The following is a 13887-nucleotide window of genomic DNA, read 5'->3' as shown; positions in this document are numbered from 1 at the left end:
TGCGCACTACTGCCAATAAAGTTTCCGCTATCAATATTATTACGACGACTACGTTTACTACTGTATCGAACAACCATATTTCCAGTGAAGCACAGATCGGTTTTGTAACACCTCTGCTTGCGCCTCAGTCTCACGATATATTGGTCAGAGAAAACTAAGAATGACAGCACTTCTGCAAACTTTTAGCCTCCATTAATTGATTAAATTGGCCACATGAGAGACTCAAGAAGCTGTAAGCCTAACACTGTCATACTGAATTATCTTCTCATCAAACAGAGAAGGCAATTATTTTTTCAAAACACTGTTGCTCACGCTCATACAGGAGATACAGAATAATGTTAATATAATTCAGATCCTTTCCAGTTGCCAGTGTAATGCTCCACGTGACACAAGTGTTTGGGTTCTGTTGACTCTTTGCTTTTTATTAAACACTGGACTTTATCATGTGAGACGTCCCACTGGTTCACTGGTAACAGGTACTGGGAAATCCATCCATCAGAGGTTCTTACATGGAAAACACGCTGAATGCTGAAAGGAGGATGACCATGACAGTAATTTTACTGGATGCCAAAAAAAAAAAAAAAAAAAAGAAGAAGTATATTCACGTAGCCAGAATTCCAAAACTACACATGACTAGTGACAGATGCAAAAAAGCTTGAAAATATGCAATATTTTCATTTGGAATCATATTGGAAAATTGGAAACTGGAAAAAAAAAAAAAACATTTTGAAATATTTTGAAGTTCTTTTCTTTTTGTTTCATGATTTTTTTCCATGGTCACGTGAGACAGGGGCTCAAAGAAAGATGCAGACATGGGTTGTATAAGGGTTCATAATATTGATAAGATAAGATTTAACTGCATGTAGTTGTTCATCAAAGTAGTTGTTTATACTGATAAGTGGAGATTTTACATGTGAAACACAACGATTTAGCAAACATTCAATTTCTGGTGAACAGAAAATGCATTTCGCCTTGTGAAATGGTGATAAAGGGATTTGAGTAGCAGTAGATTATGTTTATATTCATTCTCTCCTGGCACAGGCCTTTTGAAGCTGGGCGACCGGTGTGAAAAGAGATTATATTATACACTATTGCTTGAGTGCTGTGTTCTGATACCTCTGCATAACGCTCAACAACCACCCTGTTAAATATTTTAATCATAAATACCCCAACCACCAGCTCTGTGTCCCCATTAAAACTGCTCTATTTCATTACCATTTGTTCTATATCTAGGACATGCATAATCTTGGTTTTCTCTCAACCCTGAGTCTAATTCTTACCATTTTTTAGTACAAGCACCTCACGGCTGTGTAACAGAAACCCAGACAATATACACAACATTCAGGCTGGGGCAAGGGTAGAGCTAAAAAATAAAAACAAATATGACAAAAAACATTTTACAGAATCTTAGTGGCTTTATTTAATGAGGTGTTCTGTGTGCATGCAGAACACCAACACCGTGACAGTCTACAGCTGCCATCAAATGAACATGGCAGAATCTCCTACATCCTCCTTTTTGTCATCTAACAGGTTCTTCCTCTCTTCTGTAACCACTGTAATTTTAACTCGAGTCTTTATCAGATTAGTATCAGTCTTCATTAAGGCGTTGCTTAAGACTCTAGACATCATTGATTGTTTGATAACTTGTCGGCACTCGGGATCGTTCTGAGGTGACGGAGATGAGGTTCAGGGAGATATTGCATTCTTCACACCAAAATCGCTGCACAACCTTTTTTGGCAGCTAAGTGATCATTTACTGACCTAATTTAGAAGATGATCTCCCCAAATCCCCTGAATCAATTTGCTCTGGAATGGTTTACTTGGACAAATTATCCAGGTTTGTAAGCAGAGCATGGTGATGGATTTAATGATCAGTAAATAAACAATAGATTGTTTAGGTGAAAGAGATGTTATTCTGCTAAATTAAGTGTGGCCCAGCTCGCTGTAGTTTTCAGTTTTGACTCACTTAAGAACTTTACAGTTACCTCAGACAGGTATTCTGTATTAGACTTATGCCTTGAATATGTCTGGCACAACATTGCGAAAAAAAAGGTTTCGCTTGGGGGAAAAAACAATAGCGATTTGCTTTTTTCACTTTTTTTCCTTCTGCGACCTATACTGTGTGAAACATTCAGTATGAGTCCTCTGACATCGATTGCCATTTCTGCTTCAAACACCAGAGTGTTATAGCACCCTCAGGTTGAATATTTTTGGATAAGTGTCTGCAAATGGCTAAACGTATATGTGAGTTGCTGTTGGGGTTGTGCAGCGATCATGGCACACCACAGCACAACGTGCACCATGTGGCGACGCCTCTGACTGGACGCCGCTAAAGCCATTTGTCATAATTACTGAGACGCTGTGGCTCAGGAGTAGTTTTTCACACACACACACACACACACACACACACACACACACACACACACACACACACACTTAGTTTAATACTTGTGTATCCACTTATTCTGCTATCCCATGAAACTGTATAGCCCAGGGTGTCTAATTATATTAATCGAATGCGTACTGCCTGACTTTTATTCATACATTATTAATAGCAGAAACAATACAATCTGTGATCGTATATACAGACTACTCCTTTTCTCTCTCTCTCTGTGTTGGTATTTCTCTCTCTCTCTCTCTCTCTCTCTCTCTCTCTCTCTCTCTCTCCCTCTCTCTCTCTCTCTCTCTCTCTCTCCACCCTGTGACCTCCTTTCTCTCCCTCTGACTCTTTCCCCTTCACCTCTTCAATTTTGCTTGTGGGTGTTGAGTAATTAGCATGCCTCCCACTTTTATTCTTATGTCAGTGCAGGGAATTTGAAAAATGTCCCATAAAGATTATGTATCCTGATAAGGTTATGTCTGAGACTCCATTAAAGAGATGGGCTGCACAATGGCTGTTTGTATCCTTTGGGAGAACAGAGGAAGCATGTGTGTGGGAAAGGCAGAAAATGTCTGAAGAAAGATGGCCTTTTCATTTTTAACAATTAAGACTGTACTTTAGGCTGTCATTTTTCTTTGTAGTTTCATTCTGTTTTCTTTTTGAAACAGTCATGGGGACAATGAAGTCAACTACCTATTGAATATTTCCATCATCAAATTTAATTGTATTACTTTCTTGTTTTTTTTTTTTTTACAGTGGCGTCATTAAGATGCTCACCTGGGTGTAATGTTATGAGATGCAAATTTTGGTTACTGTATTTAACATTGCAAGGTACGACCCTAATTGACAACTTGTACACTACGCAAACATATTCTGCAGATCTCATAAGTCCATGTTTCAATACAATAGGAAGTAAACATATCAGATGCTGAAACTAAGACGCTTTAGCTTTTTTTTTTTTTTTTTTTTTTTTTTTTTTGGAAAATATTACCTCAATTTGGATGTGATGGCAGCCACATCTCAAAAAAAGTGCTACAGTAACTGGCTTTCTCTCTTTCCAAACAATTTCAGAGAGTTATTAAACTAGATAATACAACAAAATGAGGTTTGCAGATCATCACATTCAGTTTTATTTGCATTTCTCACTTTATTGTATTCACAGCTGCATGTTAGCTTTTGGCAGATTTTGTAGGTCTTACCTGCTTTTGTTTCATTGTAATGTGCATTATACTTAAAGAAACTACATAAAGAAAAGAAAACCACGATATTGACTGCAGTTGAAGAGAAACAAGTCCTGATATCAGAGTTTGAAGAGGAGATAGTAGCACAGACTGACAAATGATAAACAAATCAGCGTTTGCTTTTGCATTACGTTGCAGATGTAGCAGCTACGGCCACACTCAAATGCAAAGATGACTTTGCATAAAGAAATTCAACCTTGACCATTCAAATTTATAGTGTTGCACTTGTGCATGACTAAATGCTTTGTGTTTGTAGTGGTGAGGAAGGAAGCCCTCTCCACTGCATTTCCAAAGCAAACGACTGGATGAGATAAGTGTGGAGGTGGAAGTGTGTGTGTGTGTGTGTGTGTGTGTGTGTGTGTGTGTGTGTGTGTGTGTGTGTGTGTGTGTGTGTGTGTGTGTGTGTGTGTGTGTGTGTGTGTGTGTGTGTGTGTGTGTGTGTGTGTGTGTGTGTGTGTGTGTGTGTGTGTGTGTGTGTCTGTTTTCATATCGGGCAAGTATAAATTAGTTCAGATGAGTCTGAGCACAAGACAAAAACAACTTTAATCAAGTGTCTATGGGAAACATATTGAACAGATAGAATCGCGTGTGCTCCGGCTGCAGGTGGAGAGGCGGTGGAGAGGTGGTGTCCAGCCAGTCACACCAGCTGAGGTTTGTGGCTGAAGTCAGTAACAGCAGTGGGAACTGTTCTCCTGCGAGCTCAGCTGAACTCTGGAGTCACTTTCCAGATAGATTGTGCGGGATAACTTCATTTGGGTAACATTTGTATTTCTGCATGAATAATATCCTGAACCTGCAGGTTCCTCAAAACCTCCTGAAGGAAAATACCATCAGTTTAGCTCAGCTGGCTGAGAGGCACTTCATGTCACTGGGAAGCATTTCATTTGGGTAAACCGGCCTTTCTCTCATTTTCTCAGTCTCTTTCATATCCTGGACAAGGCTTGATGTCAAGAGTATCAATGAGCCTCAGAAAGACTGTGTGTCTACAGAGGATTTGCTTAATTCAAGCTGCCTATAGGACATACCTCTGTGTCCGCCGTGTTGCCCGGGATGTCATCATCTCTTCTGCTCTGATGTCTCTTTGTCATTGGTTTTAGAAGTGTTGTAGTGGTGCGGTGTTTGATGTGGTCATGCCACAGTGATCTGGCCGCATTCAGAGCTGACTGGACACTTCTCCCGCAGCGGATGACTTAATCCCTCACTCCAAGCAGCTATTTATCTCCCCTCACATCAGGGCAGAGAGACAGCAATGCTGTGGGAATACAAAGAAAGACTTTTTGTGGGGGGAAACTCGCCTGCTCCTTACTCAGTTACCTACTCTATGAATGGCTCAGTGAGTGTGTCTGTTTATCAACCGCAGTGACTTAGTCCTTTTCTTTCTTTTTGATGTCTTTCTACAGACTACACTGTCGTGTTGCTATGGCAGTTGTGGCCCGTCCCTCCTTCCTCCTGCTGTGCTTGGTGCTCCGAACGGCAAGCCCGGCATTCCCAGAGGAACCAGGGCCCCTCAACTTCATCCCCACCGAAGGTAACGACGTCTTGACTTTCTCACTCTGTAGGCTCCTCGCTCCCCGGCATGCCTCTTATCTGGATCGTGATGTGTGAAGTGCTGGGTTGCAGCCAAACATGCATAGTGGTGAAAAGGGAGGGTGGGGCGGGGCGGGGGTCCGGGGTCACGGTGTGGGCTGTGAGAGGTCAGACAGGCTCTCACACGAAGAGTGTTGACTGGTGTTCAGGTCAAGAGGTGTGGGGTCACGCACAGGCATCCGACCAGAGTGAAGAAAAGGGGGTCTTATATTCATGACTTTCACACAGGCGTGCTCAGATCCTCATGAGACGCACTCAGACTTTGCGTCTCCATATCAGCATTGCAGTCTCCCGCTCAGCCCAGACCTTGATTGATTGCAGTTCAATAATATTGATAGATGGTTTCCCAGCAAGTCCAAAGCCCTCTACATGCATCCACATCAAAAGTAGCGTGTGGTGCTTGTCAGACTGCTGAAAGCTGCACCGGCTCGTCTGCATCCAGCCTTGGCAGCTGTGGTTTTGAGCAGGTACAAGTTCTGAAAAATGGTTCACTGGACGCATGGAATAAAATGGAGGATCAATATGGAGAAGAGTGGATCCAGCCAGTAAGACAATATAACAAAGAAGTTAGAACAAAATATTAATGAGGGTGAAACAAAGAGCGAGAAAGACCTCATAAAATGAAAATATGTTCATCACGTCATGTCGAGGTCAGAGAAAAATAGCTCCACACTGCAATTCATCGTATTTATATGTGGGTGTTATTTCTGCCTCTCTTTTCATTTTTATGTTTCGGCACATTTTTTACATCATGATCAAAAGTCACTGAAGAGTTTTCATCCCTTTTATGTCGGATTTTTCTCCCTAAAGGTTTCTCTTCCTTGGCGCTCAGAATACCTCGTCCTCTGAAACACCCATCGTTTTGTTTTACCTTTTTGATGCCTGCGCCTCTCCTTCTGATTTATCTGAATCAGTTGGCAGAACATGCATCACAAAACTTGTCAACAAAAAGCGGCATGCAAATTTCAATTCATCTGAACTGTCTCGATCAGTCCTCAAACACAAAACTTACCAACAGAATGGCATGCAAGGGGTGGTTGGGATGTCTTTCAGTTTGAGACTACGTTCTCCCTGCAATGCTGCAATATGCTTTGTGCGGTAGAAACCTTGAAAGACCACTGCTGCTACTGGACTGTCAAGACAAAGTGAACACAAAAAGCACTGTCGTTGCCAAAGGCTTTAGTCACAGACGAATGACATATTGTGTTTCTGTCTCTTGTTCGCTGCCAGTGGTGAGACGATATCCAGTTTTTCTGGGCCGACCGCACAGAACATGGCTGAGACAAGAGCCTCTGCACATACAGAGGATCCTCCAAGTCAACCGGACACTCTACATCGGCGCCAGGTAAAATGCACTTGTTTGTAATGTAAATCTCGGATTTCAGACTATTTTCACAAACATGAAATTGTAACAGGTGTAACAAATACTTTCCGAGCAGTTTTCCATGTGTAGTGTTTCTTTTGAGTTATTTCATCATTTGTTTCTAAGAACAGTTTTGTCGGTTTTACAAAGCATTGCTTTTGGAATTGCAACATTTGAGTCTCCCTCTCAGTAGCAATGAGATCCCTCTTTTCAGGTAAACTACTCCGAGCACAGAAAGTAAAGCAAACTGTTGTAAATGTGGCATAAAAGCAAAAACAAAGCCAGTAATCTTTCTCTTAAAAAAAAAAGAAAAGAAAAAAAAAAGAAAAACCTCTTCAAAGCTAACTTTCCGGAGCCTATAATCCCTGCTTGGACCATTTGCTTTCCTCAAGGTAATGCTGCACCTCTTAAGCTTAGGGAGACTTTTGAAGGGAGGCTGAGAGATGAGAGATGCAAGGTGACTATAAACTAACCAATGACTGAGACAGCTGAATATGTCAGGAGGTTAATTGTGGGCAAACCCTCCCTGTATAAAGCAGCTCTAAATATTATATCATAGTTTCCCCCATGAAAGAGAATTGTGTAATTCAATACACAACCAGTTTATGTTTCATTTTCCTTTAATATTTTCATGTAAAAAACAAACCTTTCTTAAAATGCATCAGTTGCATCATTTAATCAGCTCTTTTCCTTTTCCGATGGTTGTTTTTGGGTTGGTCTCATGACAAAATAGAAAAATCAAATATTTCACTGGAATTAAGTAAAAAAACTGATCTGTTTTAGAGATTTTAACATCCAAATAGACTAGTAAACTTATGTAAAGCAACGAAGTAGCACGTCAATATCTTTAGTTGGCGTAGCAAATTGGAGATCAGTGAATGCTCCATATTGCTTTAACATGAAGTGACTGAGACCAGGACATTGGCACCCTCAAAACATGGCTTCTAAAAAAATCTCAACCACTGGCTACAAAATGTATTCCCTGTAACTAAAATACTGCTATAATAATCGTCTCATTTGTAACATTTGAATGTCCAAATTAACAACATAACACATTATAGTAATGCACCATATGATCAGGCATCTCAGCAAAGTGCAAAATTCCATCACTGATTCGAACTTGTTTGGATATTCATAACCAAATGTTTTTCAGTCAAGTCATTATTGACATTTGCATTAGAAACTGGTATCTTTCTAATCTATCAAATACATATATTGTATGCATAGAGTTGAAATTTCAGGTAGACAGAAAGCCATTTATAAAATTTTACTATAATTTGGCAGTCAGAAAAACAACAACTGAGTGTTAAAAATAGTAACGGCTAAGAAATAAAAACATTAGTTTTTGCTGTTCATTGTATGACCACTTAGTTAAATTACTGTCCATTAGCAAGTTGTTGATGTGTCTTTTCTTGTTGTTCAGCTCCCTCATTTTTATTGTTGTACTGTAAACAGTTACGTTTATGAATAGATAAATTTAAAGTAATAAACTAAGTCCAACACTTTATACAGTCCTGCAGACAGGTGCAGCTGTTTTACGTTATTCTCACAGTCATGTGGAAAAAATAAGTGACGACCTGCAAGGGTGCACGCAACCTTTAAATGTTACAACTTCAGAGGTTTAGACCGTGCTGTAAATGTATTACAAGCTTGTCAAATATTTCATAAACCGTCAAAACGAGATAGCTGTTAAAACAAGCTTCGAAAAAGCTCTTATGTTTAACTCGTAACTGCATAAGTTTAATATGTCTTTTGTTGAACGTTTTGAAGCAACTGCATCTGAGCTGATATTTGTCCTGACAAATGTCAAGTCAAGCTGAGTCGAGCATTTTCTAGTTTGGTCTGCATGTGATGATGGCCTCCATATGTCTGTCAGGCTGGTGAATGTGCTGATCCAGGACAGACAGTAGCCTTGGTGGTCAGGAGCCAGACTAGGAGTTTCACCCTCTGCTCCCTGGAGCCATTCAGGAGCCGTTTTCATACCGACTGAGCTAACAAAAAACATGCTTGTCAGGATTTACTGCGCATGTTGTCCAAAAATTAATTTAGCTTGAAACATACAAAGAAAAAAAAAGAAAGAAAGAAAAAAGGAGGCACAGTTAGTTCCCACATATGGTGTTAGTTATTTGTCTTAGTCTGAAAGAAGACTCAAGTGGTTTTCAATAAGAGACGCCACTATGGTCCAGGAAATGACCCAGCCCCTGGCCTCCAGCTGCTCTAACCTTACTACTGAGACTCGGTAGTAAATATATCAAACCGTGCGCCGTAGTTCCAGCCGTACTGTCTGCTCTGAGCGGCTCCATAAGTACACACATGCACACAACTTGACCATAAAACTGCCCACAGACAAGTAGAGCTACTGTAGTTTGAATGTCTGCCTTAAAATATGATCAGATTCATGAAACACACACACTCACACTCACACACACACACACACACACACACACACACATTCATTTGAATTTACAGCTGCAAGAATTTTCCTTGAGCCGGAGAAGTAATCTGATACAAATGTCTCAGCCAACCGGATGATAATCAAATATGAGTCCTACAGTCAGAACAACCAAAGAGTTGAGGGAGGCGGATGGCTGCATGGGACACACTGTGAAAGAAAGTTTCAAGACTATATTTATTTTAAGTGGCTAATAGTGTTTGTGGCTTCTTGTCAGCAGGGTATGTGATAGGTCTTAAGAGAAAATGATCCATGTGGAAATGTATGTGTGAGCCACAGGGAGACTGGATTTTAAAATATACAAGATATAAATATGTACCTGTGGTGGCAGGTATGACTGCCAAAAGCTCCCAGAGAGAGCATGGCCTGATAAGATGCCACACTCATCCCAAATCCTGTCACCATTAGCATAGCTGCTCCTCAGACTGCAAGCACTGCTAAATCCCTGCCCCGAGCACCCGCTGAGAGCAGCAACCCGTCTCCGTCCGCTTTCCATCCGTCCTGAATGGAAGTAAACTACACGTTTGTCTGGTGACAGGTGCAGTAAGCCCATTGCCGTGCAAAGCTCCATTTCAATGCCGTTTAGGTGAGCAGCTGTGAATCCTGTGGTCCTCAGCCCTCCGTCACATCTAAAACGGCTAATCCACACAAATACGGACCGACTGCAGTGTGTTGACCGACACCAGAGAGTGAAAGATGCCAAGTTTGGAAAAAAAACGTGTCCTTTTGTACTGCCTTACAAATTCACAGGATTTTTTTTTTTTTTTTTTTTTTTTGGGAGGGGGGGTCAAAATTCTGATTGGCCGTTTAACAAATTAATATATTTTGATGTTTTTCTTTTCAGATACATTTTTAATTTGACCACAGAGTTCAGTAGAGGTTGTGAAGTGGTCACGCTCAGGTTAAACGCCTCATGGCAGACAGACAGGATGGAAATCAGAAGTGGCAAGAGCAGGGAGCACTTGAGAGCTACAGCTGCCTGTCCTGCTGAGGTGGGCAGAGAAAGATCAGTGTGCTGTCCAAGTGTAAAGAGACACGAGTGTAGACGCCCACATGAACATGCATTTATACACACTCAAGATACTGATTTAACACTGCATCTTGAAAAAAATAGAAATTTCTTTTTCATTCCGGGAATGAAATATAAATAATAAAAATGAAAGAATGAAAAACTGTTTTTAATGTGGTTCAAGAACAATCTTTCACACTTTGAATATTATTTTTTGTGTGGTTTACACAGTTTTTGCAAATGTGCTGGTGTGTGTATGCTGAGCCACGCTGCCGTGATTACAGTCTTTAATCCACCTCAGTAATATACAGCAGACAAGTGAGCATATCGGAATTTAATTTCTCAAAATACAATTGTCAGTTTTAACACCACCCGGAACGACAATCTCAAAAATGAACATCAATTTTAAAGAAAACATTCTGAAATGGTTCAACACAAAGACATGAACTGTTGATTTTATTTTTTGTAACAATTCAACTGTTAGGAAAAAAAATTCTAAAGTCTATTTCAAAGACGTCAATCTCTTTATTTTTTTTATATATAGCATCCGATTTTTTTTCCGTTTGTGGATTTTCCCATCAGACTCCAGTGTGAAGAGATTCTGAACCTATCATAACCGAGTGACCCACATGTGAGACAGAAGACGCGAGGCAACACACATTGTGTCGTGTTCCCTGAAGTAAAGGTGGATGCGAGCGACAGTGTGTTGGTGTGCATGTCTCCATTTGAAAATTGCGCAATTAGAGCTGACAAAATTCTGACCAAATGATGACATGAAGACCACCAACAAATAAAGAGGGAACAGACGTTAATGCTGGATGTGTGCAGCTGCTACAGCTATTCAGTACCACTATATGTGTGTAGAATTCTGTCTATTAGTTTGTGCGATCTTCATGCATTGTGAATTGTATTGCCTGTTTTAATTAAAGGATGTAAAAGTCTGATGAAACTGAGGCTGCTTTAGAAACATCACATATGTATCAGATTTAGAACCAAATTTTAAAAAGTACTTAAAATAATATATTTTAATAAAATAAGAGAGAGGAGAACAAGCTTTATTTTAAAAGCATAATTTAAAATTTCCTTTTGTTGGCTTTGACTTTTATTTTGAAAAACACTTCACCTCCGTCAGTTCATCTTTCCTTTGCTGAACTCTGTCAGTTTTTTTTCTATTCTTTTCATGCATCATTAAGCCCTTGTTAAGGAGGTTTTATACGCTGTCCTGTCGGTCCGCGGAAAAATAATGTTTAGAAACAGACCGGAGTGTAAAAAATGTTGGGGACCACTGGTATAAATCATTCTTTGTGTTTATTGTTCAGTTATTGCCAGAAGACAGTTTCTGACTCGCAATAAGAGCCAATGTGAGACAATAATAATTTTCACAATCATCATATTTTTCAACGTCTCCTCACACTTTCTGTGAAAGGTCAGAGAGGCTTAGTGATGTTCTCCTAAAACCACAGGCAAGCAGCAAGTTGAGGAGCTGGCCAAAAGAAAAGTAATATGAGTAAACTTTGCGTGTTAAGAGGTCTTGATCTTTAGATTGTTGTTATTTTCTAAGCCAGAAGGAGAAGGTTCATCAGCTGGTCAAGTGAGAAAACTCGGAAATGTTGACAGTTTCTCCAGAGCCAGTGTTGACTTTGGATTAATAGGCCCCAGGACGCAAGCACGTGCACATTATTTCCAAGGACAAGGTCGGACAAAGCAAACATAAGATTTATGTGTAGTTTTGGAAAGAATTACGGACTAGCCAGTTGAAGCAATTCATGGCTCGACACATATCCTGAAGCATGAAGAATCTAATCTTCACACAGTTTACATTTGAGTCCAATTTTAATGCACCCTTAATCCTAACCTTCTACCACATGCACTGTGCATTAAATTCACTTACACACATCCAAACAAACAAAAACACGCGGGCCACAGAGAGGCAGTAGCATAAATAATTCCCCCTCCTCTGCGCTATCAGAGGCAACAGTATTTGCTGCCAGCCACTCTGACTAGAGGGCCTGTTGCTATATTCATTATGTTAATGCAGAGACAACGCTGAAGCATGCAGAATGAGATTACGCCTCACACTCTGGCCCACTCCACTGTTTTAAGAATGCTTAAACTTTGACCTCTTAAGCAGGAGTGTACCAAGCCTGTGTTTGGTGATTTTGCACTTCTCCACCACTTAGCCATTTTCCTGGTCTGTGAGGCTGAGTGAGGGCAGGAATCTTCTAATGCAGCAAGAGGAAGTAAAGATAAATTATTCATTCTGCAGAGGAGTAACCTGATGGCACTTGGCCTACCTGTGTTCTCATCAAGAACACATTCTTGCAGCTTTCTCTCCCGCTCGGTAAAATCTGTCAAAAATGCAGTGGTAAATACACCCACTCGAGTGGTGTGAGAACTCAACCTTGCTCATACTTGTACACAGGGGTTCACACAGTATACCTCCTTCATCTTCCAAAGAAAACTGTGAAACAACAACTGAGCATGCAGCAAAGATGGGAGACAGAGATGGGATCAATAATGCAGCACTTCCATGGCAATGGCAGATTTACAGATCCGTCTGTTCAGAGCGCGGCCCGTAGCTTAGATGAAGCCCACACTTCAGATCCATCCCAGCAGATACCGAGGCCTTGATCAATATGCAGGCGTCAGCATGGCCGCATCCAAGGTTACTGTGGAATTATCAGCAGATTAGGAGTGCAAGAAGGCGCTGTTTGGAATATCATGAATACATGCATGCTTCTAGGTTTTTGGACCTCATGTAGGAGGGGGCGTCCAAGCATCAATGTACAAGCTTGATTGAGTAATCCATTAATTTAATTTCATGCTTTTGAGTAAAAAATGCGAAGCCAAAATCGTGGTTGTAGCAGAAAATCCAGCGCAGCAACTCCAGTTTAAGGGGTGATAGCAAAAATGCACCAGGAGGAAACGTGAGACATACATTATATGGTCACGTACAATTTCTCATGTATTCTGGAGAAAACTGAAGACACTGTGAAGCTAATCTCTGCTCCTGTGATCAGTCTTAACTGTTTCAATATGTTGATTGTTCATTATACAGCTGTAAGTACTGCAGGATTATAGTGAAGAGTTATTTAGACATGGAGCCACACAGATTCTCTGCACGGGAGATATTTCATTCTCTAAGTATGTATTGAATGTGAGGGCTGGGTTTTATCCAAAAAACTTTGAATCAACAGCCACTGTCTTGAGTCAGCAATAATTTTTACTCTGGAATGTGAAGTGGTATTCATGGCTTGCTTGGTGCACGATCTGCACACAACAAAAGCTTTGAATAGCGCTGCGTTGGTTAACAGCGGCTCTCCCCTCTCTTGCTCCAGAGATGACCTTTTCCGTGTGGAACTGGACATCGTTGCAGGGGACGAGATGTTTTACAGCAAGGTAAGCGGCTTCTTTACGGTCACCCACAGCATTTACAACCTGCAAGTGAATGTTTTATTATTACTGTTATTATCACTTGTTGGCCTGAAAACATTGTTTTGTGCAAAGGATAAATGGAATGATGATTGTAGCGAACCTCAGGGTTTTTTTTTTTTTTATTATTTATTTGAATTACAGTCATTTCTGTCCTACAGAAAAGAACATGGGAGTCAAACAAAAATGACATCCGGATCTGTAGAATGAAGGGCAAACATGAGGTAAGACTTGGTGTCTGTCTGCTGGAACAACTTTTTTAGCATCTTTTGGCACATTCAGAAGATCCATCCATCCAGAACCGCTTTATTGACTTCAAAGTCACGGGGGGCTGGATTCAATCCCAGCTGGCTTTGGGAGACAGTCACACACACTTCCATCCACAGCTATGGGCAGTTTATAACCATCCATAAGCCAGAATGC

At 40.6% G+C, this 13887-nt stretch overlaps 1 protein-coding gene across 1 annotated transcript in view; it reads left to right on the top strand.

Moving 5' to 3' along the window:
* Positions 1 to 13887, top strand: part of sema6bb (sema domain, transmembrane domain (TM), and cytoplasmic domain, (semaphorin) 6Bb) — a 134304-nt gene that overhangs the window by 55828 nt on the left and 64589 nt on the right. The window contains exons 3-6 of the mRNA XM_030083565.1: positions 5022 to 5149; positions 6439 to 6553; positions 13371 to 13431; positions 13626 to 13688. Of these exons, the coding sequence (XP_029939425.1) occupies positions 5041 to 5149; positions 6439 to 6553; positions 13371 to 13431; positions 13626 to 13688 (348 nt within the window). The 5' untranslated portion in view covers positions 5022 to 5040. The remainder of the gene's footprint in view (positions 1 to 5021; positions 5150 to 6438; positions 6554 to 13370; positions 13432 to 13625; positions 13689 to 13887) is intronic.

The sequence above is a fragment of the Salarias fasciatus genome, chromosome 23, assembly GCF_902148845.1.
Source record: "Salarias fasciatus chromosome 23, fSalaFa1.1, whole genome shotgun sequence".
In the NCBI taxonomy this organism is placed as follows: Eukaryota; Metazoa; Chordata; class Actinopteri; order Blenniiformes; family Blenniidae; genus Salarias; species Salarias fasciatus.
This window is presented reverse-complemented; position numbering and strand designations above follow the sequence as displayed.